This window comes from Rana temporaria, chromosome 1 (assembly GCF_905171775.1).
Source record: "Rana temporaria chromosome 1, aRanTem1.1, whole genome shotgun sequence".
In the NCBI taxonomy this organism is placed as follows: Eukaryota; Metazoa; Chordata; class Amphibia; order Anura; family Ranidae; genus Rana; species Rana temporaria.
In genome coordinates, this window is record NC_053489.1 from 318359654 (window position 1) to 318387148 (window position 27495).

The 27495-nt window shown below is 39.7% G+C and overlaps 1 protein-coding gene across 9 annotated transcripts in view; it reads left to right on the top strand.

Moving 5' to 3' along the window:
* Nucleotides 1-27495, top strand: part of MLLT3 (MLLT3 super elongation complex subunit) — a 358426-nt gene that overhangs the window by 296127 nt on the left and 34804 nt on the right. For 6 of the 9 annotated variants that reach the window (XM_040359609.1, XM_040359582.1, XM_040359591.1 and 3 more), the window contains 3 exons: nt 7921-7996; nt 17593-17740; nt 21369-21465. In XM_040359609.1, coding sequence (XP_040215543.1) covers nt 7921-7996; nt 17593-17740; nt 21369-21465 — 321 coding nt within the window. The remainder of the gene's footprint in view (nt 1-7920; nt 7997-17592; nt 17741-21368; nt 21466-27495) is intronic. The other 3 variants (XM_040359585.1, XM_040359599.1, XM_040359626.1) reach the window with 1 other exon arrangement.

Sequence of the window (27495 nt, forward strand, 5' to 3'; positions counted from 1 at the left end):
TCTGCAAAGCCAGTGTCATGGGAGCATCCTGTGTTAAAATGTTTGTTTATAAAATAAAAAATGTACTTAAAAAAATAAATATCAATTTAAAACTTGGTAAATAGTTCACAATAGTATTGTGATTTTTTTTTTTCCAAGACTGGTTAGATTATAAATTGTCTAAGTTACTTCATGTTTTTATATCTATTTAGTAAACAGATTACCCGTTATCTGTTGTGTTTTAGTACATTGGGTGCTGAAGTTTGCCATTCATTGCGCTTTGCACCACTAATGAAAATCAACACTGCAGCTTGATAAAGCTCAGTACAGCTTTTTTTTTTTTACTGAGCCAAAATACAGCCCATTAATTTTAATGTGTTTATGCACTCAGGCATGAAACAAGCGCTGTGCGTTCTACATAAAAAAAAAAAAAAATCAGCATTTTTCGTTATACGTGTGGTTGCGCCCAAATGTCTATTACTACTTATTGTGCAGAACAAGAACGCGAGAATAAGTTTGTGCGCAAATGCATATGACATTGCAATACGTGCAAATACATGCAAAAACAGTTTAAAAAAAGTCGATGTTCAAACAGTTGTATCGTGTGCAAGTGGCCTATAAGCAATTGTAAAGGTTTTTTGTTTTTTTAATTAACAAACATGCACAGAGTGGCCCCAAACCTCCTCTTCTTGGGTCCCCGTCCAGTGATCCTGGCTCCTTTTATTTGTCCAGTGCCCCCACAGGAAACCGCTTCCAGTGAGGGGACACATGCTCAAGCCCCACGGACAGCATCCTTCACTCCCTTGTCACTGGAGTTGATTGATAGGAGCTGGAGCAAATGGCTCCCACTGCCATTAATCTGCCTAATGAGGAGGGAGGCAGGGGCGAGAGCCACTGCTCTCATGATGTCAATGGGTCGGGCTCGGGTAAGAATAGGGGGAATCCTGCAGCAGAAAAGGTTTTTACTTTAATGCATAGAATGCATTAAGGTAAAGAAAATCTTGAGGCTTTAGAACCACTTTAATTGTTTCTAACTCATTCAGCTCCCTCTCTATATAATAATAATTTGCATTTATTAACACAATGATTAACACAAAGTATCTAGTAATCATATGTAAACTATACATGAAGTGTGGTGAGCCTCATGAAATTAATAACTTTTTTTCAATAGGGTTACTTTTTATAGGGTCCTATATTAAATCTTTTGCAACTATTATGTGAACTCATGTTAAAGGGGTTGTAAAGGTTTGTTTTTTATTTTCTAAATGGGTTCCTTTAAGCCAGTGCATTGTTGGTTCACTTACCTTTTCCTTCGATTTCCCTTCTAGATGTTTTTTTTCTTTGTCTGAATTTCTCACTTCCTGTTTCTCCTCAGTAAGCTTTCCACCTCTATCCAAGCTGTGGAAAGTCATTTAGAACAGCTTACTGAACATCTTACTGAGGAGGATCAGGAAGTGAGAAATTCAGACAAAGAAAAAAAACATTAAGAAGAGAAATTGAAGGAAAAGGTAAGTAAACCAACAATGCACTAGCTTAAAGGGTCACTAAAGGAAACATTTTTTTTAGCTAAATAGCTTCCTTTACCTTACTGCAGTACTGTTTCATGTCCTCATTGTTCGTTTTTGCTTTGAAGTAGCTGTAATTCTGCTGTGATCTCCACACTTCCTGGTTGCCTGTTTCCTTATAACCATCATACTGGGAGATTTTCACAGTGGTCTAAGCTGTCATTACTGTGTGTCTAAAACTCCTCAGAAACAATCAGATTCATTTTAAAAACAAAACACTGCCCTGGATTTGTTGTTTTTGTTCTGTGAGTCTTCTCACCCGGAACTTCATGTATGTACCTTTAAAACGGAACGTGAAACTAGAGGCAAATTATATGATAGATTAAATTCAATTTTTAATCATTTTTAAAAGGAATCAGTTAACTTTTATGTCTCTATACCCTGTAAACAGTCATTTCAGCAAAAAGTTTTTTTTCCTTTAGTGACCCTTTAAAGGAACCTATTTAGAAAATAAAAAACAAACCTTTACAACCCCTTTAACGCCACATCATTCGGTTACAGCACACTTACGTGGCATATTGTGTTGGCCAGAAAACTTTGCTATTGGTGAGGATTACATTTTAAATGTTCTGCAGTGATAAAGCTTGGTAAATTATGATTTCAATAGAAAGGTCAGGATTTGTGTTCCCTATATGGTAGAAATTTAGACAACATTCATTTACAAAGCAGGCATCTTTCTAATTGTGAGAAAAGGGCAGCAGAAAGGCTATAAATCTGCCCGCTCATTATAAAGAGTAACAATGAATTGATTTACAGGGTGCAGCAACTGTTCTACACTTATGGAGTGTAGATGCTGAAAGATGCAGCTAAGCCCCACAGCTTTTCACTACCTCTGTTACTGGGAGCTGTATGGCTTTGCTAGGATTACTGACAGTATAATCCCAATGATAATATTCCTCAAACAGGCTGGTGAGTAGAGTCAAAGCAGCAGAGATTTAGTGTAAAAAGACAGATCTGTGTGACAGAAGCTTTACATTGGGGGTCATTTATCAAGGCAGTTTAAACTCTAACTGCAACATATCCCCAGGCAAAAAGTGTACATTTTTTTTTACAGTTGCTAGTACTGGAATCATTTACACCAGTGGTTCTCAACCCTGTCCTCAAGTACCCCCAACAGGCCATGTTTTGGGAATTTCTCTTAGATAAAATAGCCGTCCAAAATACCAAGCCATTCACTCCGATTTAAAGCACCTGTGCAAGATAAAGGAAAACCTGCAAACATGGCCTGCTGGGGTTACTTGAGCACAGGGTTGAGAATAGGGTTGCCACCTCATCCCTTTAAAACAGAACACATATTAATTACACAGGTTCTGTGGCTGATTAAGGCGGTAATTAAACTCACTTGGTGCCTTATCTGCATTAAATTAGCCTCAGAACCTGTGTAATTAATGTGTTCTGTTTTAAAGGGATGAGGTGGCAACCCTAGTTGAGAACCACTGATTTATACTACCCAAAGATAGATCTGATGTCTTGCTAAACTTACTGGTAAATCTGTATGCATTTTCCAGCCATCATCATCTGTAACTGCCCCTTAGGGTTCTTACAAATGGTACTGATGTATGAACACCACAGATGCCGCTGAGGAGCGGAGTCAAGAGGACCTCCCTGTTTATTCTGTGGTGCAAGGATAAAACTTTTGGATGTGGATTCTGTCAACAGCTGAACATTGAATAGATCCATCTATATGATGTCACTGCTCACGATTTACATGTCGCCAGCAGCATTACTAACTACATGTTAACCCCCTAGTTGGTCATTTTCAATCTTCAATAATAGTTGCTAGAGTATGGCTTAATACCCCAAGTCTAGCCTGAATTTAGCGATTGGCTTCAATATTAGGACTACTGTTCATTAATCCAGATTGATTATTGTTCATCTGCATTACGATCTATTAATGGATGCAAGCTGACAGATCCACTTTCAATACAAGCCCACCTAATTTCATTTCAGTTACCCAGTGCATCTCCATATTCGCTCTCAACCGTAACAGTGAGTGTGTTGCCTGCAATTTGGGGTGCTCAGTTCCCTACCCCAATATCCATCTCTGGGGTGGTGGCCCCCTGGAGGCCTATAGAGCTGGAGATTTGTTGTTGTGAACATCATTAATCAGCATCAAGGTTTTCTTTGAAGCTCCTCAGGAAGCGATCCTGCGTATCGCGAAACATGTAGAGCTTGATTTTATTTAGTCTACGATCCCGTGGAATCTATACCAAGGAGACTACTTAGCGTGGGCATCTATTTTTTAGACACCATGGCAGCAAGTTGATTGTATTTATATTGGAATTGTCTCCCTGGGATTTACCATGTGATCAATTTTCTGTATTGCATTTTGTATTTTTTATCCTTTTGTATTCTATTTAGATACAGCTGTTCAACAACATATCACAATTGTGAAACATTAAAAATTATTGTTACAATTTTTTATACGTGCTTACAAAGTCATTTTTTTTGTCCACTATATAACTCATCCATTACTAGGACGTGGCACATTGGATATTTATGGTGTTGATTACCAACAAAGGGCAATCGTAATCAATTTAAACACTGATGTATGAACATCAGATGTCCCTGTGTAAAAATGCAGGGATGGGCTATATAATACATGTGCGGGTATATATTGGCACATACGTGTACACAAGTAAAAATTCTTTAAGCTGTTATTTGGCAAGGGGTGTGGTGTACGCACGTATACAGTATCTCACAACGGTGAGTACACCCCTCACATTTTTCTAAATATTTTATTATATCTTTTCATGTGACAACACTGTAGAAATGACACTTTGCTACAATGTAAAGTAGTGAGTGCACAGCTTGTATAACTGTGTAAATTTGCTGTCCCCTTAAAATGACTCAACACACAGCCATTAATGTCTAAACCGCTGGCATCAAAAATGAGTACACCCCTAAGTGAAAATGTCCAAATTGGGCCCAAAGTGTCAATATTTTGTGTGGCCACCATTATTTTCCAGCACTGCCTTAATCGTTTTGGCTGAGGTAGAGAGACAGTCACAAAGAAAAAGCTACTGGCACCTTCTCTTTTGAAAATCAAGCATGCTCTGCAAAGCCAGTGTCATGGGAGCATCCTGTGTTAAAATGTTTGTTTATAAAATAAAAAATGTACTTAAAAAAATAAATATCAATTTAAAACTTGGTAAATAGTTCACAATAGTATTGTGATTTTTTTTTTTCCAAGACTGGTTAGATTATAAATTGTCTAAGTTACTTCATGTTTTTATATCTATTTAGTAAACAGATTACCCGTTATCTGTTGTGTTTTAGTACATTGGGTGCTGAAGTTTGCCATTCATTGCGCTTTGCACCACTAATGAAAATCAACACTGCAGCTTGATAAAGCTCAGTACAGCTTTTTTTTTTTTACTGAGCCAAAATACAGCCCATTAATTTTAATGTGTTTATGCACTCAGGCATGAAACAAGCGCTGTGCGTTCTACATCAAAAAAAAAAAAAAATCAGCATTTTTCGTTATACGTGTGGTTGCGCCCAAATGTCTATTACTACTTATTGTGCAGAACAAGAACGCGAGAATAAGTTTGTGCGCAAATGCATATGACATTGCAATACGTGCAAATACATGCAAAAACAGTTTAAAAAAAGTCGATGTTCAAACAGTTGTATCGTGTGCAAGTGGCCTATAAGCAATTGTAAAGGTTTTTTGTTTTTTTAATTAACAAACATGCACAGAGTGGCCCCAAACCTCCTCTTCTTGGGTCCCCGTCCAGTGATCCTGGCTCCTTTTATTTGTCCAGTGCCCCCACAGGAAACCGCTTCCAGTGAGGGGACACATGCTCAAGCCCCACGGACAGCATCCTTCACTCCCTTGTCACTGGAGTTGATTGATAGGAGCGGGAGCAAATGGCTCCCACTGCCATTAATCTGCCTAATGAGGAGGGAGGCAGGGGCGAGAGCCACTGCTCTCATGATGTCAATGGGTCGGGCTCGGGTAAGAATAGGGGGAATCCTGCAGCAGAAAAGGTTTTTACTTTAATGCATAGAATGCATTAAGGTAAAGAAAATCTTGAGGCTTTAGAACCACTTTAATTGTTTCTAACTCATTCAGCTCCCTCTCTATATAATAATAATTTGCATTTATTAACACAATGATTAACACAAAGTATCTAGTCCCCTTAAAATGACTCAACACACAGCCATTAATGTCTAAACCGCTGGCATCAAAAATGAGTACACCCCTAAGTGAAAATGTCCAAATTGGGCCCAAAGTGTCTATTTTGTGTGGCCACCATTATTTTCCAGCACTGCCTTAATCGTTTTGGGCATGGACTTCACCAGAGTTTCACAGGTTGTCACTGGAGTCCTTTTCCACTCCTCCATGATGATATCACAGAGCTGGTGGATGTTGGAGACCTTGCGCTTTTCCACCTTCCATTTGAGGATGCCCCGCTGATGCACAATAGGGTTTAGGTCTGGAGACATGCTTGGCCAGTCCATCACCTTTACCCTCAGCTTCTTTAGCAAGGCAGTGGTCATCTTGGAGGTGTGTTTGGGGTTGTTCAATTATGAATGCATTACCTCTTCAACATGCATCTACTTAGCTTTGTTTGTTTTACTTTTTCTGACCTTATGATTGCCAGTATTCTGACAACACATGTGGTTTACAAGAGGGTACAAAGTATAGCAATATGCATTGCATAGCAATAGCACATCGTAACAGTCATATGTGGACTTCATTTGCTTTTCAGAAAAAGAGCAATTAAACATTATTCCTGATTGGAGGTTGTTGATTATTAAAGGAGAAGTCTGGCCAAAGCTTTTTTTCCCCTATTCTCTTCCTGTGGGTCACAGGAGACAATTAGTTCTGCACTCCTGTGAGCCGTTTTCTGCACTCTGAGGGTTGGGATTCGCCCAGAAGCCTGGTACGGCACCTGGCTCAGCCTCTGTGTGCCGCTTAGAGGCTGAGCCAGCCCCCCGTTCCCCCTGCACAGCTCAGAGCTCCAGTGAGTGCTGGTGGGGCAGAGCAGAGAGATGGTGATTGACAGTCATGGCTCTCTGCTCTGAGTGAGGGGGAACGACTGAGTGATTAATGGTGTTTGATTGCTCAATTCTCAATGTAGAGGTGGCGGGGGGCAGATACAGCATTAGATCTATGCTGCACACACCTAGTTGAGTGTCTTTTTTTTTCTTGGGTGGGGTGGGGGGGACTCCCCTTTTTTAAACTGTGTTCTTCCTGAAGAGTGCAATTCTTTTTTACCTCATATGACACCGGTAATAGTTAAATGAAGGCCTTATGCATGGCTGCTGTTGGAATGTGAATTATCTATGACATGTTCGTAACATTTTCCAGTTGCACATATTGTGTTACAATGGCTTGGTGGCACTTACCCTTTCCATGCCTAAATTTTAAGGAATAAAATTGTTAGGTTATACAAAAACAACAGTGTATGGGTTCTGTTGTCTTTTTATTGTTCATAAAGACTGCCTCTCTAAAATGGCAGTTGACTGAACTCATCTGATTTAAAGGCTTGCGTGTGGCCTGATTGCACAATGATTGAGCCTTTCCTTTCTGAATCTCATGAATCGTAATAATCTGTTTTGCCAGTCAGATTCAAGTTTTCTTTTTATATGATAAAATGTTGATTCTATACTTCACTCTTCTGGCCTTTGTGTCTCAAGTCGAAACCTTTGTATAGTTTTGGATAGAGGGCAATATAATGTTAAAATATTAAAAACCCCGTCAAGTTTTTATTGCTATCTGTGACCCTGCTGCACTGATCCACACTGTCCCAGTGGCTATTGTCACCAAAATAAAAAATAAGAAATCTTAAATGTTACAGCTGTCACCAGAAGAGGACTAGAAGGGAAATCTAAGAGGGAGATTCAGCTTGCCCAATGAAACATACACTAAGCAAAATAACAGAATCTCTGCAAAGGGCCCCCAGACACAATTGTATTCCCCTTGCCCGCTGCTGCTTATGCACTAAAATGTCTAGCATTGGTTTGGGTTGGAAGACAGGGGCAGCAGTAATGTCACTCCCTTGGTCATGTGGTAGTGTTCATACCTAGTGATTGACTTCTAGACATGAACACTGGCACAGGGGAGCATGTCACAAGCCTAATGCTTGCAAGTGCCGGGTATTATCCCTGGCTGTGAAACAGGAAAAAAACTTGGAGCCCTGATATGTCATCAAAGGGTTGGTAGGTAATGAAGAGGGGAGTGTACACAGTCACTTTGCCCAGTATGGAGAACGTGACAATATCTGTATAACTGATCAGGCAAAGCTATACAGGTAGCAGGCTGGGCCCTGTTCTTTAATTTCATTGAAAGTGCTTAACCTGTAGGAACCATCTCAAGGAATAGAGAGCCTCATAACAACTTTATCTTTTGTTTTGTTTTTTACAGTCAGGACAGCCAAGCCCAGCAAGTTCTACATCCAGTTCAAGTTCCAGTTTGGCACCACCACATAACCATAGACAAGGTATTGAACAGATAATAGAAAATAACTGTTATAATGCATGTGAATGTTTGCAGTGTTTAATGATAGATTTTGGATGGATCATGCTCATTTCAGAAAACGTTGACACATTTTGATAAGGAATTATGCTTTAACCAAGACTTTTACAAGAGTTGGTCAAAAATATGGAAACACTACATGTGCAGATGTGAAAGTAAAGTCATGTTTCGCTTTAAAATCGAATGTAATGCAACATGGGGTGGTAGGCGGCATAAACTCCATACAGAGAAGACTAGACACACAAAACTCAATTAATAATGGCCATGTCCTTGTTTATTGTTTTTCACAAATATAAACAAATATAAACAATGATCAATTCACCATAACTCTTGTAATCAATACATTAAAACTGTAAACAAAATTAGCGGGGCGCTCTTCAAATATCCCTCTGGTGACTGGCAAAGACCCCCTCAGCTTCCTACTTAAATATAATATGGGTCCTGGGAATTTCAGGAATGTTCTGGGGAGTCAGGTGACCTTAAATGGCCTATCCTAGAGAACCCCCCAGAACATTCCCAATCAGCTGACCTTTTTTGGCCTATCACATGAAACTCTTACCACCACCACCACCCCATGAGGAAAAGGGAGCCTGAAAACAGGCTATCCCCCCTTTCCTCACATTCTTTTATTTCCGCTGTGTGATGAGACACCTAGCTAACAGGTGGAAAGCTTCACTTTTGTCATTCACTGCATGCGCTGCTAGTAAACAGAGACATGTCCGCAATTACTGAGTTTCAAATAGGGAAAATTGTTGGTACCCACGTAGCTGATGCCTCTATAACTGAAGTTGCCAATTTATTTGTGTCATCGCAAGGTACAGTTCAAATGTTATGACAGCATATACAGTTTCCAGGAAGATGTCGTCTGATGAGCATAAGCACAATCTACATCATGGGTGCTCAACCTGTGGCCCTCCAGCTATTGCAGAACTACAAGCCCCATGAGGCATTGCAAGTCTGACAGTTACAAGCATGACTACCAAAGGCAAGGTGCATGATGAATATGATGGAACTTGTAGTTCCACAACAGCTGGAGGGACACAGGTTGAGGACCCATGATCTACATGGTCAGCTGAAAGCGAAAAAAGGACATTGCGCAGGATTGTGACCTGGAATTATAGTTGTCAATTCTCAGGAGAATTCAGGTAGTCTTGGATGCCAAAGGTGTCCAACCCCATATTAGGTAATGATTTTGTTCTGTTTCCTGGTGTTTCCATATTTTTGTCCAACCCCTGTATATATCTCTTAAGTCTCGGATGAAAACAATTGTGACTTTCACAAGTATCTGGTGTTTTAGCTTTGTAAATTGAGCCTTTGGTGTTAGAATGATAATATATCTGCTATCTGCATAACACAGATCAATTACTGAACATGCAGATCACCCTAGGCTGCTTGAAGGTGCTAGGTGCTGCTCAAAGTTATCATTTATAAATCATCTCCTCACAGCTCCAGATAAGTCTCTAGTTTTTTGTTAGGAAAGATACACTGCTGGATGGAATTTCATGGTATGCGGTAGATAATTTTCTTTTCTTGCAAGAACTGGGTTTTGGATGTATGTTGGCTGTATTAAAAGCATCAATGCAAGCAGCTTGCCAAGAAATCCTCTAAAAGCATTTCACTGATTGAAGGTTTGGCAGCCCTGGATACGTGTTAAGTAGCAGTGTAACATCAAGCAATCTTAAAGCAGAACTTAAAAGCTAAATTCACTTATTCCAGAAATTAGCCTATACAGTCAAGGGGCCCCAGTATAGGTATTAAAAAATTGTGCAGCCTGGCCAAGCTACTCTGTTATCAGACCCCATGATTTGCCTTGTTGCTAGGACACATTCGTTTTCACTGCTGTTTTTTTTTTTTTTTTTATATTGTTTACAGCTTAAAGTGATTGTAAAGTCGCGTTTTTTTTTTCTATAAAAACAACAAACATGTTATGTTATACTTACCTGCTCTGTTGCAGTGAATTTGCACAGAGCAGCCTGGATACTCCTCTTCTCGGGTCTCTTTTTTGTGATGCAGATCCCTCCCTCCTGTTCAGTGCCCCACACAGCAAGCAGCTTGCTATGGGGGCACCCGAGCCAAGTCACAGCTCCCTGTGTCCATTCAGCGGAAGCCAATGGTGCTGCTGCTGTGTCTCAGCCAATCAGGAGGGAGAATTTTGGATGGCTGAGACACTCGTGGACATCGCTGGACAGAGAGGGACCTCAGGTTAGTGTTAGGGGATGCTGGAGAGGCTCCTGCACACAGAAGGCTTGTTATCCTAATGCATAGACTGCATTAAGATAAAAAAACCTTCTTCCTTTACAACCACTTTAAGGCATTGCCATCTTGGCCTCTAGTTAAATCTGCAGTTGCCATGTTAATATGTGGTCATCTATGATGCTGGCCATTTGAGGGGTTGAAGGCTGACATGAGCACACTGACAGATGTGACAGTGATCACAGTTCCTTCAATGTATCAGTTTTGGGAAACCAATAAATCAGATGGTTTAGTTTCAATTTGAAGTCTATTTCCACTTTGGCAGCAAATTTGAGAAAACTTTACTATATGTTTGGGAGTAATTTACTAAGGGCTAGATTCAGTCCAGTGCATTTTTATTCTGCATAAAAAATGCATGGACAAAGTTAAACATGGATTCCAATGGCCCTAGCTCAACAACAAAAGTAGAATATGCTGCATTATTTCTGTATGGAATGCATCTGGGATGCCAAAAAATGCAAATTAAAAACACACCAGAACACACGTCCTTAATTGTCCTCAACTGTGATGGGGGACAAAAAGTGCACTGGATTGCATCAAAAATACCCATACAGAAACGCATGAGGAATGCAGAAATTGTGATGTGAACTGGCCCTCAAACTGGTGCACACAGATTCTGGTGCAGTAGTGCACAATAACCAACAGGCTTCTATATTCATCTAGTTCAGTTAAGCTTTGACAATAAGTCCTAGAAGCTGATTGGTTACTCTGCAGAGCTGCACCAGATTCGTTGTGCTCCAGTTTTAGTAAAAAAAAAGTTAAATCCCCCCTCTGTGTTTTAATCCATACAGCATACCTAAAAATGATTATTTTACTTACTGTTTGGCTGATTGTTTGATGCAGGCCTCTGGACAGATTGCAAGTTTTTCTGAACAATTTGAAATGGGAGGGAGCTCCATCTATCCCCAGTGACAAAAGCCAGCCATAGACGTACCAATATTTAAATTAATCTATGGGCAGGCTGGTTTTACCAGAGTTGATCTATGGATTGATTTCAGTACAACCAGCCTGTCAGTTTTTTCCTGTAGATCCCTGCCGCTGTCTATAGCATCATTTTATTCTGACAGCAGGGAATCCTACTGCTGCCAAAATACAATAAGGTAGTGGGAGGGATTGTGTTCATGGGGTTATTGAGCAATTTTCTTGCCTTCGACCCCTTATTAAAGGAAAGAAAATTGCATAATGTATGGCCAGCCAAAGAGGGGCACACTGAGTTTACCCTCATTGACATACAATGACGAAATCAGTCTTGTAGATCTTTAACCCTTTTGTGCTGCACTTTTGGACCATATAGTGCACTGAAGAATGCCTTTTTACCTTTTCAGTGCCAGTCATTTATCCCCTTCCTTGACGTTTCATTCTATATAAACGGCACAACATATGGAAATATACTGGCAATCTAGCATACTTTTAATAATAAAATACTTTATACATGTGTGCCTTGTAACTATTTTTTCAAAGGAGTATAAAAAAAGATGCTGTAATAGCAAATCATGTCATCTCCTATGATAATTTATGATGTATTTTTTTCTTGACTATGTTAGCAGAATGAAAGTTAAAATGGTAATAGTTCCCGCAGCAGCCATCATCTTTTTCTCTGCACATGCATTTATAAATCTGGTTCATAGTGTTCTTCAGCTTTTGGGGTATTGCTGCTCACTTGTTGGATGTAATGAGGACCAAAGGGCAGAGGGAGTTATATGGAAGCACCATAGAACTCATTAAGTTTTGAGAAGAGTGCCGGCTTGACCAGATTTTGACCTTGAACTCAAATAAGCACATCAAAAACTAAATAGATCAAAAACAGGAAAACAAAAGGTGCCGCTTCAGAGACATCTACAATCAGATTGATTTGTTATCCTGTTTTTTTTTTACTCTTAAGCTAACATTAACACATTTGGTGTAGGTAATAGACAACACTGTGCATCATATTTCCTTTGGTTCTGTTGTATACATTTATGGCTATACATCTGCAGCGTATGGGTAGATTGTTGTATTCTAAAAAAGGAAGTTTTAGGTTTATGCAAATATGCATTGTGTAAGGTTTAAATGGAAGCTTGAGGTGTAGTTTATTGCAAGTGGTTAGTTAAGGCTCCATGTACACGGGATGTTTTTACAACTGTTCCTAAATGATTAAACTTGACAGATGTCAGTTTTGCCATGTTTACATGTCGCGTTTTGCCACGTTTGCGTTTAGAAGCGTTTAAAAAAAAAATATATATATATATATATATATATATATATATATATATATATATATATATATATATATATATTTAAATTCCGAAAAACGCCTATAAACTAAACACGCTTTTAGTCACGTTTGGCGTCTGAAACGTGAACATCTTCTGTGTCTGAACCCATTTTTTTGCTTTCAAAGGAACGCTGTTAAACGCTACTGCCTAAAAACTTCAATAAACGAGACTGTGTACATGGTCACATAGGATAACATTGAATGACTTCAGGGGAAGTTGAAAAAAGCATCCAACTGCGTACGTTTAGCAGCGTCCCGTGTACATGGGGCCTAAGGGGTGAAAAAAAAAATGAATGGAAATACCTAAACTATGTATGATCTTTTTGCAGTCTTTGCATTCAGTTGTATCTGTTTTCTATTTCTGTGTAATTTTTTTATTTTTTTTTAAGTTGTCAGGGCTGAAAATAACACTGGTTATACAGTCAAAAATAAGTTTTGCAAGGAGAGCCAGACACCTTAGTAGAAGCAAAGTTATAAACTGACCCCCTGTATCACAACAGACTGCTTAGGGGAGTGTTGGCACATTACATAATGACGTTTCCAGTTGTTTTGGACTAGGAACAATGTATTAGCTTTAATTTAACTTCACAATAATCTCTTGCACACCAATACCAATTTGTAATTTAAGTGTCAGACCAGTAGAAGCATTGATAGTGTTCACTGACAAAATATATTACACCCAAAAATTTGGGTCAATCGTTTTAACTAAATACAACTGTAGCAACTAGGCAGCACCCAGCTTAGAGTATGTTTGCATGTATAAGATGTGTTATGTAAACTAGGGACAGGAGTTATGAACACCTAATGCCCCGTACACACCATCACTTTATGTGATGAAAAAAAATTACGTTTTTAAAAACGTCACTTTAATTGACTGTGTGTGGGGGAAAACGTCGTTTTATGTCTTGTAAAAAACGACCAAAAAAAATTGAAGCATGCTTCAATTTTATGTGTCGTTTTTCAAAAGTGCACTTTTTACTTCACAGAAATTGACCGTGTGTAGCAAAAAACGTCGTTTTCTAAGACGTTTTTTCATCCACGCATGCCCAGAAGCAAGCTTCAATGGTAAAACGTGGTGGAACGTAACCTCACTTTGCAAGATCATTGTGAGAAAACGATGGTGTGTAGGCAACTTCGTCTTTGAAAATTGAAGTTTCAAAAACGTCGTTTTTTACTTCACAGAAAGTGTCGTTTTTTTTCATCACATAAAGTGATGGTGTGTACGCGGCATAAGGCTGAAATCGTGAACAGTGGAACCAAAGTGGTTATAAACATTTAGTTTCCCAGAACAGAAATTGGGACAAACCTAAATGACAGACAAAATCCAGGTAATTCGTACACTAAGGCCCCTTTCACACTTGTGCGACTTGGGACTGCAAAGTCGCATGATAAGTCGTACCCCATGATTTCCAATGAGTACCATTCATATCTGTGCAACTTCAGAGTAGTCCCTGTACTACTTTGGTCTGACTTTGATGATAGTTGAGGTCCACAGATCTCAAGTGTACACAAGCATTCCCTGAAATCGCAGCAAAATTGTGCGAATTTCAAATAGCTCTGAGCTGTCTTCTCCCGCCACCATCTCCCCCAGTGCTGTCTTCTCCCGCTGCTGTCTTCTTTCGGTGCCATCTTCTCCCACCACCATCCTCTTCCTCGCCACCAGTTACTTGCTCTTCTGTGACTGTCTTTTTCCATTATCTTGTCCCCTGCTGTCTGACATCTCTTTTATAGCCATCCAATGACTTCACCCTGAGAGCCTGCCCGTTGTGATGTCACGTGTCGTCACAAGGGGTGGACTCTCTGGGTGATGTCATCGGATGGCCAAGATTAATCACTTGGAGGATCCACACAAGGAATGCCAGCCTGTCATAATACAAAGGGGTCCTAGACACCATGTTGGAGCTGGGGGCTTGAATACCAGAGGAATCCCATTTACTCGTCAACATTCTGGAGCTCCAGGTGATTTGGTTGTCCCCACAATGCTGTACATTCCGATTATTGGATCATTCAACCAGGGTCCAGTCAGACAAAATAGCTACAGTATTCAAAGACATTAAGGAGGAACCAGAAGTCTTGTCACGGAAAGAGAGTTGGAACAGATTCTATCCTGAGCAGAACTTTTGTTGGCTGCCTGACTTCATAAGCCTACAATATCTGGATTAGAGAGAACCCAGGAGTGTCCAAGAACCTGTGTCCCAGCTGGGGAGAGATGTATGTGGACCTCTTGGCCACATCTTCACATCTTGGTTCTACAACAAACTGGACAGATGTGTGTCCAGGTACATAAATTCTATGGTAGAAGAAGTGGATGCTCTGGTGGTTCAGTGGGTTCAGTACAGCTTATGCATTTTCCCTCTGAAACTCCTACCTCGTCTGCTGCGCAGGATGAAGATGAAGGACATTCCAGTGATCCTCATAGCTCTGGACTGGCCCAGGTAGACCTGGTATCATCTTGCTTCACATTTGTTGGCTTAAACAGCATGGCTGTTGAAGCCCAGATCTTCGGGAATAGAACTCTCTGAATTGGTGATTCCTATAGTGCTGAAATCTAGGATGTCCATTTCCTGAAATGTTTATCATCACACATGAAAGAACTGATCAGCCACAACAATATAACTACCCACCAAAACCCTTTCGAGCCATGGACTCCACTAGACCTCTGAAGGTATGCTGTGGTTTCTGGCACCAAGCCTTTATGGATCCGACTTTTTCAGCATATCCAACAGATGCTTAGTAGGATTGAAATTTGGAGATTTTGGGGGCCAAGCAAACACCTGAGACCCATTCTTGTTCTGTTATTCAAACCATTCTTTAATTCATCAGACCAGGCCACCTTCCACAGCTCCATGGTCCAGCGGTCAGCATGTGTCACCCTAATGCCCTGTACACACGATCGGTTCATCTGATGAAAACGGTCTGATTGATTTTTTCATCAGATATCCGATGAAGCTGACTTTCATCAGTCTTGTCTACAACACCATCAGTTAAAAAACCGATCGTGTCAGAACGCGGTGACGTAAAACACAACGACCTGCTGAGAAAAATAAAGTTCAATGCTTCCAAGCATGCGTCGACTTGATTCTGAGCATGCGTGGATTTTTAACCGATGGACGTGCCCACAGACGATCGTTTTTATTATATCGGTTTTTTAACCATCAGATAATTTTAAAACAAGTTCCTAGTTTTTTCACCGATGGATAAAAATCCGATGGGGCCCACACACGATCGGTTCGTCTGATGAAAACGGTCCATCAGACCGTTTTCATCAAACAAAACGATCGTGTGTACGTGGCATAACTGGTCTGAAGCTATGTAGTCCAACTGTGGTGCACTGTTTGTTCTGGAACATTTCTATCGGAACCACCATTAACTTTTCCAGCAATATGAGCTACAGTAGCTCTTCTATTGGATCAGACTACATGGGCCAACCTTTGCTCCCCATGTGCATCAGTGAGCCTTGACCAACCATGACCTGTTTCCGGTTCACTGGTTTTCCTTCCATGAACCACTTTTGGTGGGTCCTATACACTGCAGAACAGGAACATCCCACAAGAGCCTGCGGTTTTGGAGTTGCTCTTGCTCATGTAGCCATTGCAGTTTGTCCCTTGTCGGAGTCACTCAAGTCCTTATGCTTGCCACATTTTTCTGTTTTCATCATATCAACTTCAGGGAGAACATGTTTACTTGCTGCCTCATATATCCTATCTACTGTCAGGAGATAACCAGTGTTATTAATTTAACCAGTCAGTGGTCATAATGTTATGGCTGATTGGTGTATACTTCTCTTGCTGCAAGAAAATAAACTCTTACAATATTCTGTAGGACATATTCAAGAACTTTTAAAATTTAATTTGTATCAGGATTTGGCTCTGAGTAATATCAAGGGTCAAATTTCAGCACTTACAATCTGTTCCATAGACCGCTAAACTCCTATTTTTTGATTAAGAATTTAGTACAGGATGTCGCTTTGCCTGTATGTTCCCCCTTCACTCCGTAGTATTTTTTTTTTTTTTTTAGGTTATTTTCCTTTTACATATACAGTATTCACAAGCTTGCTTTCATTGTCCCCATGAACTTCATGAGGTGCATGACTGAACTTGGACATGTCTTCTGAAGAGTTAAGGTAGTGTTGAAGCCTCCTTCTTTTCTTTCTAGGGTGGTTTCAGCCCTTCACCTTAACCAAGACTTTGAACTGCCATCTATTTGTCTGGCTCTGGTACATCAGATGGAAATTAGCCTTAGGCCTCTTTCACACGGGACGGATCCATGAAGATCAGCGGGGATCGCTCCGTTGATCCCCGCTGAGCCGGAGGATGACAGGGCGGTCCCCGCACACTGTGCGGGCACCGCCCTGTCAGATCTCCGCTTTCCCCTATGGGGGGATCGGATGAACACGGACCATCTGTACATGTTCATCCGATCCTCAGACGGATGGAACAATAGGGTTTTCCTCCGTCTGCAGAATCGGAGGAATGCGGAACCGGGCGAGATCGGGTGACACCCGCAATCTCATAGGGACCAATGTATGTCCCTTTTTCATCCGTACACGGATGGATGAAAAAGCGGACATACGGTCCGCCCGTGTGAAAGAGCCCTAAATTGGATGTAGTTTGTGCTGTATGGGTCTACCTTGCAGCCAATGTTTCCTTTAGAAAGATAGACTCTTTGTCTTCCCAGATAACCCAGATAACCTTGGTGAATAGCAAAACCCATACAGCATACCAGTTTGTAGAGGTCTAAATAGGCACCTAAAATTGCAGTGGAAATGGTGGATCCCTTGACAACAGCAGTTGGGGCATCGGTGGTAAGCGTTTGTATATTTTAGCTAGTTTTCCCCTGAAATTTGTTAAAACCAGCCTAAAGAGTGTTGTTACTGCGCTTATTTCCAATGGTTTAAGGAAGCACGCAGAAAACGAGAGTGCTTTTTGGCTCTTCTAATATTTTTCATTTTGACAAGATGGAATATATGCTAATATTCTGATAAACTGTAACATTTTCATGATTCCAAGAAAACTATAGTTCAAAATGCCCTGCTAAAATGTTCATTTGCCTAGATTTCTTTACGTCTTGTACAGGTTCCCTGAGGACTATAATGAAAGACTTAAATTCCGATGAAAATGAAGAAGAATCTGATGATCCTGAAGACAATGACTCGGAAAGTGAAAGGACCATACGTATTCATGGAGCAAGTCGAGCTCGCAGGTACATCATGAATCCAATTTACTACATCCCTTTGTATTTGAGCTTATGGCTTTTAAGTTGAGAAAAATAAATATTTTTATTTTTTAGGTCCATGTATATATCTGTTGAGTAATCTGACAGGAAAGACTGCCAAGAGCCTTTATTATATTAATATTAATATATATATTTTTTTGTATTATGACAAGAGCTCAAGACCAATTTACTGATAAAGATTATAAACCAGAAATGTCTTGAGGTTTAAATCCCTCTCCCTATAATGTGAAGAGTTGGGAACCTTAAAGCGGAGGTTCACCCTAAAAACATCTATATACCATTACATCCAGCATACTTCCGACATCTACAGTATGCTGTTTTTTTTTTTTTTTGCCGTACATACCGTTTTATTGTTGTTTTCCCCCCAGCTTCCGGGTTCTGGCTCCCGCGGGAGTGGCCTTCCTATTCAGAGGTTAGATGATTGACGTTTGGTGAAAAACTTCCCCTGGCGCATAAGGCGCATCACAAGTTTTCCGTAAGTAGCCAAACTGCGAGTCGGCTCTATATGGCGCCTGCGCATGCAGCGCTACACGGCGGGCGCAGGTGCTGTATAGAGCCGATTAGAAGGTCGGCTACTTAAGGACAACTGGTGACGCGCCTTATGCGCCAGGGGAAGTTTTTCACCAGACGTCAATCATCTAACCTCTAAATAGGAACGCCCACTCCCGCGGGAGCCAAAACCCAGAAGGCGGGGGGAAAATAACAATAAACCGGTATGTACGGCAAAAAAAAAACCCTGCATACTGTAGATGTCGAAAGTATGCTGGATGTAATGGTATATAATTGTTTTAGGGTGAACCTCCGCTTTAAACATATCCTGGGAAGATATTTTTCTTCACAGACCTTGAATGAACTTTTACAACAGCCGTTCACCAGAGCATAGGACAATATTAATTTAAATTTACTTGAGCCATTTACTTCAATTTACATTAGAGATTTTGTTTTACAATTGAATTAAGTCAATTAAATTGACCTTTTTAACCACACAATTTATTTCTTGAGAAAAAAAATAAAGGACTATAAAATTAGATCATCAAAACCTTATGTACATGAATAATTCTTATAGCAAAAGCTATTTAAAGGATCACGATAATACAAAAATTGCATTATGATAACTATATATAATGAACACCTGATAATATTCAGTGTATTGACTTCTTCTTATTTCATATGCTATTATTTATAAGTTTTTCTACAATTCCAAACTGTTCAACCAAAGCCGTGTTTAGACTTCTCTAGGGACATAACGTTTGGTGCCTAAAATCAATATTCTTTTTACTCTAATCAACTCTGTCGCACAAAACATTGTATTATTGGTCCTAATCTGGCTTAGAATTGTGTGAACTTTGTAAGCATCCCTGGCAGTGTCAAAAATAAATAAATTGATTTATGTTTTAAGAATTTGTTATGGATATAAACAGGCCGGGGCAATTTAGACTGGACAGGTTATGACCCCTTATTAATAGTATGTAAATAATAAAATGAAATATAAAATAAAATGTAAAATAATATGAAAATATTAAAATTGGGTTTTAATAAAAAAATATTGTTAATAAAAATTAGCTGACCAGCTTGCTTCTGTATAGGAAAAGTCTTGATTTACTGATGAATGCCACTGAGAATTTGAAATTACAAAAAACAATACATTTGATGATATACATGCCCACATATAAATAGGACTAAGAACATATTAATAGAGACTTCTAAATTACGGAATCTTAGAAATTAATATGACAAATGGTATTAATAACTAGATAATACATGAATTATATAATTTAAGAAACTTATTTAAACTTACTCAGGAAATGAGGACTATGAATTGTAAATAAAAATAATCTGGAGCACAAAAAAATGAGCGATCGGTAGACTCTGATAAATGTGTCCGACTTCAGCTGCCACATTTATCAGAGTCTACCGATCGCTCTGATAGAAGGTGGCAGATCTAATCAAGAACCTGCTTCACAGAAGGATTCTGGGAATTTTTGTGAGATTGACTGGACTAAGGGAACGTAGAGCCGCGCAGTTTGAATCCTGGATTACTGGTTCTGTGACCAATGCTTTACTTGACCTCTTTTTAATAAAAAAGGTCAACACCTTGTGGTAAGGAGCCATCTATGTGTGCACCTTTTGTTGGGGTGAATTTTGATCTTGGTGGAGGTGGACATCCCTTGTATCGAATTTCCAGCACTGCATTGCTGAGCTCTAGTACTTTTCAACATGGAAACACATGAATGTACTTTTATACATTGATTTATGTATTGATTTAACCATTTATATATGTATTAATTTATTTATTAGTTTCTATCACTTTTTGTTATCACTGTTGCATTAGTGGTACTTTTATTGCTCACTGTTGGTTCAGTTGGACCATCTCATTATTTAATCTCTCCACCCACTTATACAAATATTTATTATGTATTATCTACACTGTTTTTAGCGCCCCATTTATGCATTACTCGTTCACAATTTTTGATTCAGGTCTTAAATTTTTTGGGGAGCAGCTCACCATAATTATTTGTTTATACAAATAATTCACATTAATTATTTATTTTTCATTGTTGGCGCGAGATATCACATTTTCATATTTCCCCTAAATAGCTTCCTTTACCTTAGTGCAGCCCTCCTTCACTTGCCCCCTCCCCTGGACTACCGGAGAGTCAGGACGCTCTCTACGTTGCAGATAGAGAAAGGAGTTGTGTGTTACTGGGTGTCCTGACTCTCCTGCTTGCCCCCTCCCCCCTCAAGGGAGAGGGCGAGCACGACACTCCACACCAGGGAGAAAGCCTGGCATTATGGTGTGTAGTTTGGATAGAAGAACAGGAAGTGAGGATTTCTCAGAAGAAATAAGGACATTTAAAAGCAAAATCGAAGGATGAGATAAGTGAAGGAGGACTGCACTAAGGTAAAGGAAGCCATTTAGGGGAATTTTTAACCTTTACAACCCCTTTAAAGTTTGTGAGTGTAAAAGCAGGCGTATAAGCTGTCTTTTTTTGTGCTCCTGATTATTTTTCTTCTCAATTCATAGTCTTAATTACCTGAGTAAGTTTAAAAAAAACTGTCTTAAATTATAAGGCATATAATTCATGTATTATCTAGTTATTGATACCATTTGTCATATTAATTTCTAATATTCCATCATTTAGAAGTGTATATTAATAGGTTTTACTTTGTCCTATTTATTTGTGGACATACACTGTGTGTCCCAATACTTTTGACAATATCGTGTAAGCAGGTATTTCATTTGAACTTCAGCCTGTGTTTAGCTGAACAAAAGTTTTGTCTTTATGTATGCACCCGTATCTAGTTTTTGGGAATCATCTCAGATCATGTGACTATGTAATATGTGACACAGCTCTTGAGTAGTCTAAATCGGCATGTGCTCGTTGGTGCTGACCATCTTGGTTTATTCCCAGAAATTGGTTTTCTGCAAAGTACTTCATTATATGTGCTTTCCTATAGAGATGTCTTTTTGTTTCCTCTTTTACATATACAGTAAATGGAACACTGTTCTATTACGCAAAAAGGCAATAGTTAACCAGTGACACAGTATACAACAAGCACTTCTAAGCCTATCATTTGTATTCTTTCTTCACAGAATTAGCCTAAGCGATGGAAGCAATAGTGAAGGCAGTTCGGTTTCTTCGCCGTTACGAAATGAGCCTCCCACCTTATTAAAAACAAACAATAATCAGGTAAGATTCTTTGGACTAACTTCCAACACATTGTTCTAATTTGTTATGGTCTTGCATTTTTTGTACTGTTAATGATACTGGAAACCATGTCTCATTCCACTGTGTTAGGTTACCTAATGCACTTTGTAATTTTTTTGCCACACCACATCAAGGGCTTGCTATTGCTGAAACTCTGGAAATCTGTTAACATTTCAATGGCAATAAAAGCACATGAGCTGCCTACAGAGCCCTTTATATAAAGCACATATTACACAGTGACGATGTAGCCTCTCATATGGATAAAATGCTTCCTACATTTTAACAGTGCTGCTGTAGCAGCAGGATCGCCAAGTATGTATATTTAACTGTGCTAATAGCCTTTCTTAACCAAGCGGTATGTTTCCAGTGTATTTCCCTCAGCCGCCAGTGAGTACGTTAGAGCACATTATTATTTTTGTGTGTCTGAGCTCATTTGTCTTCTCTTCATGGAAGACTGATGTGTTTAATTCTCCACCAAGTTTGTGTCTCTGTCCTCTGTGATAAAGCTAACCTTTTAAAGGGGTTGTAAAGGTTTTTTTTTTCTAAATAGGTTCCTTTAAGCTAGTGCATTGTTGGTTTACTTACCTTTTCCTTCCATTTCCCTTCTAAATGTTTTTTTTTCTTTGTCTGAATTTCTCACTTCCTGTTCCTCCTTGGTAAGCTTGCTCCCATCATCCGAGCCGTTCTGGCTGGGGGTTAGTCAGCGTGCTCGCCCCCTCCCTTGGGGCTACATCCCTGCGGGGAGACGCTGAGCCGTTCTGGCTGGGGGTTAGTTAGCTTACTGAGGAGGAACAGGAAGTGAGAAATTCAGACAAAGACAAAAAACATTTAGAAGGGAAATGGAAGGAAAAGGTAAGTGAACCAACAATGCACTAGCTTAAAGAACCTATTTAGAAAATAAAAAACAAACCTTTACAACCCCTTTAAGTGAGAGTTCTAGCTGACTGCATTACAGTGGAGTAAACTATTTTCATACTGCATAGAGAAAACTTGGTTTAGTAAACGCATGAATGTTTACTGTAGTGGAAAGATGGTTTGAATGGAAAAGATTCTGCTGCATGCATTTCCACTCCTGCTAAATGAAAGTGGAACTCCAAACAACACTTTTTCTTTCTGTGTAAGGGTTATAGCTTTTTTTTTTTATTATTATTATAATGGAGGCCTGTGTTTATATTCTGGAGCATATATCGGCCATTTGTGCCATGTCCGTACATTGTATGACAAGGCAGTGAAAGGATAATGCAGGATACAAATACATTGCAGGCTAAATCCAGACTAAAAAATACATACCAGGAAAACATTGTATTTGCCCCAGTTTTTTTTTTTTTTTCCACCAGGCTTAGCTACAGTGCACCAGGCCACCTTGTTGCTTATTTTCCATTTAATAGTACTATGTGAATACCACTTCCTGAGGCATGTGAATATGCAGCCCAGCTGTTTAATATCACTAACTTTGTGGTTTAAGCAATGAACATTAAACAGCACAAATCATGTGACCAGAGCTTGGCATTCTATCTAGAAGCCCTTTGAGTAGTTGTATATACCTAATATATAGGTAATCCTAGTGGGATTTCCAATGTTGCTGTCTAAAGTTGTTTTAGCCCTCGTTCACAATGACTGCGGCATTGAAAGCGTGCGACTTAATCTGAAATCACACGATTTTAAAGCTGCATGTCAGTGCGACTGGGTGTGACTTGGAAGACATCTGTGTGGCTTACTGCACAGATGTATATGCAAGTCGCACCCAAAAATGCCAAAAGTAGTGCAGGAACTACTTTTTCAAACCGGTTCGAAACCTCAAAGTCGCCGTCAAATCAAACAATGCGATTGCCGACAATAGGGTGTGACCTGTCATGCGATTTGACCGGTCAAATCGAATGAAAAGGCCCTCCAATGTGAACAGGGGTTTAAATGTGTCTGTGTGCTTTTCCCATATGGGGCAAATCAAGGAATTCACTTTATTGCACACCTCCCCAATTTCATATACATACCTTTTAGCTTGGTACCCCACATGTTACTATATACCTGGAGATACTTAGAATTACTTTTAGTTGTACAGAGCGATGGGGTGCAAAGGATAAGCATTGGCAGTATACACTGCTGGGGATAGAACCATTAAAGCAAACTCGGAATGTGCAGAGCAAAGGTTTTCTTTAAACTGACCTTACATGTTACAATCTGAATGTGCAATCTCTTTTAGACCTACCAACAACTATGCATTTGGAGAGGCATACGGGGTTGTATACAAATTGAAATGATTGTTTAGTTGGGCATAATATTAAAAGGATATAATGCCATCAGATTGTGATGTGTATGACCAGCTTCAGTTGCCATTTTTTTAATAGCACAGTGGTAATGCACACACTTTGCATTTAAGTAGGTTGCAATTGTAGTGAGAATCAGGCTGTGTATGATCAGTGTAAAGGAAAGGCTGGAGGAGAAATAGAACTAAATTCCCATGCTTTGAAGCAGATTTTTGTTTCACTTGTCTCAGTAGAAACAGTGCAACATGCTTTGTTCTAGCTGTCAGAAAAATACATATATCGGCTATATTCTTAAACCTAGCCATTGTCCTTGAATAAAAGCTGTCCACGAGCTTCTTGTACGTTCCTTTGAACAGTTTGTATACTGCTTTGACACCCCTTTTGTTCATGCAGCGTTTCACAGTTTTGGAGTATTTGATGCTCTGCCAAGCCTTGGCCAGCATAAATAACGTATAAATGAAAAACATAAAGGGCTGATGTATAAAAAAAGGCTTAGAGGACTTTTTCTTGTTGCCTATAACTTCCAAAAACCGTTCAGGTTACAAAATGAATCAAGGTTTGTGATTGGTCGCTATTGGCAGCAAGAAATGTTCCTTAACACACTTTTTATAAATCAGCCCCTTTTGAAGTGCACAGCAGACTGCCCTTTTACATCTCATCATGCAAAAAAGGAAACAAAAGTTTATTTATACTAAATAGTAAATCTGTGTTACCCAATGCAGCCTTTACGATTATTGCTGTTGTTTTCCTTCTCTGTGTTATAAAATGAAAGTTTACATATTCCCGTTTATGACAACACCACAAATTGGTGTTGCAGGGACAATACATTGAGACGTATTTAGTGGTGTCAGAGGCTGCTACTGTTAACATCATGATGTTGGCATCCACTGTTTGGTGAGAGGATGTGGCAGCATCATCTTCCTCCTGCAGACCCTAACATCATGATGTTGGTATCCACTGTTTGGTGAGAGTATGGGGCAGCATCATCTTCCTCCTGCAGAACCTAACATCATGACGTTGGCATCCACTGTTTGGTGAGAGGATGTGGCAGCATCATCTTCCTCCTGCAGACCCTAACATCATGATGTTGGTATCCACTGTTTGGTGAGAGTATGGGGCAGCATCATCTTCCTCCTGCAGAACCTAACATCATGACGTTGGCATCCACTGTTTGGTGAGAGGATGGGGCAGCATCATCTTCCTCCTGCAGACCCTAACATCATGACGTTGGCATCCACTGTTTGGTGAGAGGATGGGGCAGCATCATCTTCCTCCTGCAGACCCTAACATCATGACGTTGGCATCCACTGTTTGGTGAGAGGATGGGGCAGCATCATCTTCCTCCTGCAGACCCTAACATCATGACGTTGGCATCCACTGTTTGGTGAGAGTATGGGGCAGCATCATCTTCCTCCTGCAGACCCTAACATCATGACGTTGGCATCCACTGTTTGGTGAGAGTATGGGGCAGCATCATCTTCCTCCTGCAGAACCTGACATCATGACGTTGGCATCCACTGTTTGGTGAGAGTATGGGGCAGCATCATCTTCCTCCTGCAGAACCTGACATCATGACGTTGGTATCCACTGTTTGGTGAGAGGATGGGGCAGCATCATCTTCCTCCCGCAGACTTTCATATGGCCCACCTGTCGTTTTTGGAGCCTCACCTCTGATGCAGTTGGAGTGTCCAAAAAAAAACAGTCAGGTGTTTATGGCTTACAGTCTCCCTCTATCTACCAGTTTAAATGCACAAGTATGACATTTTGGATTACAATGACCATCAAATATTTTTTCTTTAGAATGTGATTTACTTTCCCAAGATGCATTTATCAGAACTCTTTAGATTGGATAATGGGCCGCCCACTGGAAATGAAGGACTGAACTTGCTTTATATACTATTATTAGGCTTTTTTTTTAAAGTGGAGAGGGACAAACATTTTGAAACTTGAATGGGCTTGTTGTCATTAGTTACAACTGCACACATTGTTTTTAATTACTATTATGTTAATTGGATGATTATTTCAAGGGTCACTCATTGTCAGGTGTTTGTTGCAGATACGACTGTCGCACTCATTTTATTTGCCACCTATAGTAGATGTATTTTATTGCACCAAACATATCTTGGCAGGCATTCCTTCAACCATGCTCCCTAGTTATGGCATTGTGCTTTTAGTTTCACTTTGACCCCAGAATTTTTTGGCTATGGATGTTATGAATTGGGAGACACTTAAACAGTGGTATTAATCCTGAAAAGGGTTCTGTACTACTTTGGTGAGATTGCAGCACGATTCAGGCCCCATAGAATATGTAAACTGCATCTAAGTTGCATCACATAATCGTGTTAACCTAGCCTTAAAGTGTTACTAAACCCAGGATCCTGCATTCACTATATCTGATCTTCCACAGAACATGAAAATGCAAAATATTTTAGTAAATATAAACTGCTAAATACCTTTTATCAGCAGTAAATAGCAGTCTTGTTACTTCTATCAGTATCTGGTTAAAGCTTGTAGGAGGAGTTTTCATTCTACACTGACTGTCCTATGAGGCTGCAGGACCCCTGACCCTATGTCTGGACAGTGCTGATTGGCCCTGTGCTGATCACATGTACCCTTCCAAGAAAAACAAAAACTCTCTAGCAATACACTGTAAACTAAGCATGTGTGGAGTGACTCCAAAAGCTCTGTCTTATCAGGAGATGGATTGGGAACAGTGGAAGAAGGGGAGGATCAGAGAAGACGGGATCAAACAGCCTTTTCACACAATGCACAGGATTAACCCCTTAGGTTCCACAGTGAGTATAACAAGCATGCTTTACTGCATATACAGACTGATTTTACTGTTGTGGGTTTAGTAACACTTTAAGCATCATTGGTGGGCAGCATATGTATTATACCTGCCTGTATCTGTGATACAAATGATTCATCGTTATGGTATACTGATGGAATTGACAATTTTTTTTAAGTGGATGATTCAGTACTGTGTATTACCCAACAGGTTTCCTTTGAGTTTATATCACAGGAATATTCGTATATATTAACTTTAGATATTAAACGGTTTCTAAAGCCTAAACATGTTTACCTTATTGCATTCCCTACATTAAGGAAAAAAATGTTTAGCTATTAATTTAACCTCGTCACCCTCCCTTATACTTACCTGAGCCCTCAGTTGATCCAGTGCTGTGCCCGTCTATGAAGGTTCTCCCTGCTCTAACAGGCTTTGCTGAATGAGTGGGAGCCATTGGCTCCCACTGCTCTTAGTCAAAATCTTGTGACAGGGGTCTGGGGGCAAGTTGTACTATGTGAATCTATGGACGCAGGCAGTTGAGAAGCCACTTTAACATTGGACAGTCAACTCCATTGATGGCTTCATGATCTTTAGCACTTTCAAGTAGACATTACATCTAGAATCTAGAAAATATTGTGAACACTATACAGTGTATGGTTTATTAATAAATGCACCAGTAAGAGGGAGCAAGGTGTTGTATGGGGTTAACTTCCATGGCTTTTAATTATGTCTTTGTAGGTGGTATACATTGTGTACAAAGAACAGTTGCAAAGATCGATTATTCAAGGAAAGTCGTTTTTTTTTTTTTTCAGATGTATTTTTCATGGTTTTCAGGTTTAATTGAGGAGATGTGTAGAGGTGCGGTACTGTGCATACTCCCTATAGATCCAATTACACCAGTGTTGAGGTATGCTGTAGCAGTGCTGATTAAAGTGCCTGTCAAAAAAAGTGCATATTGTG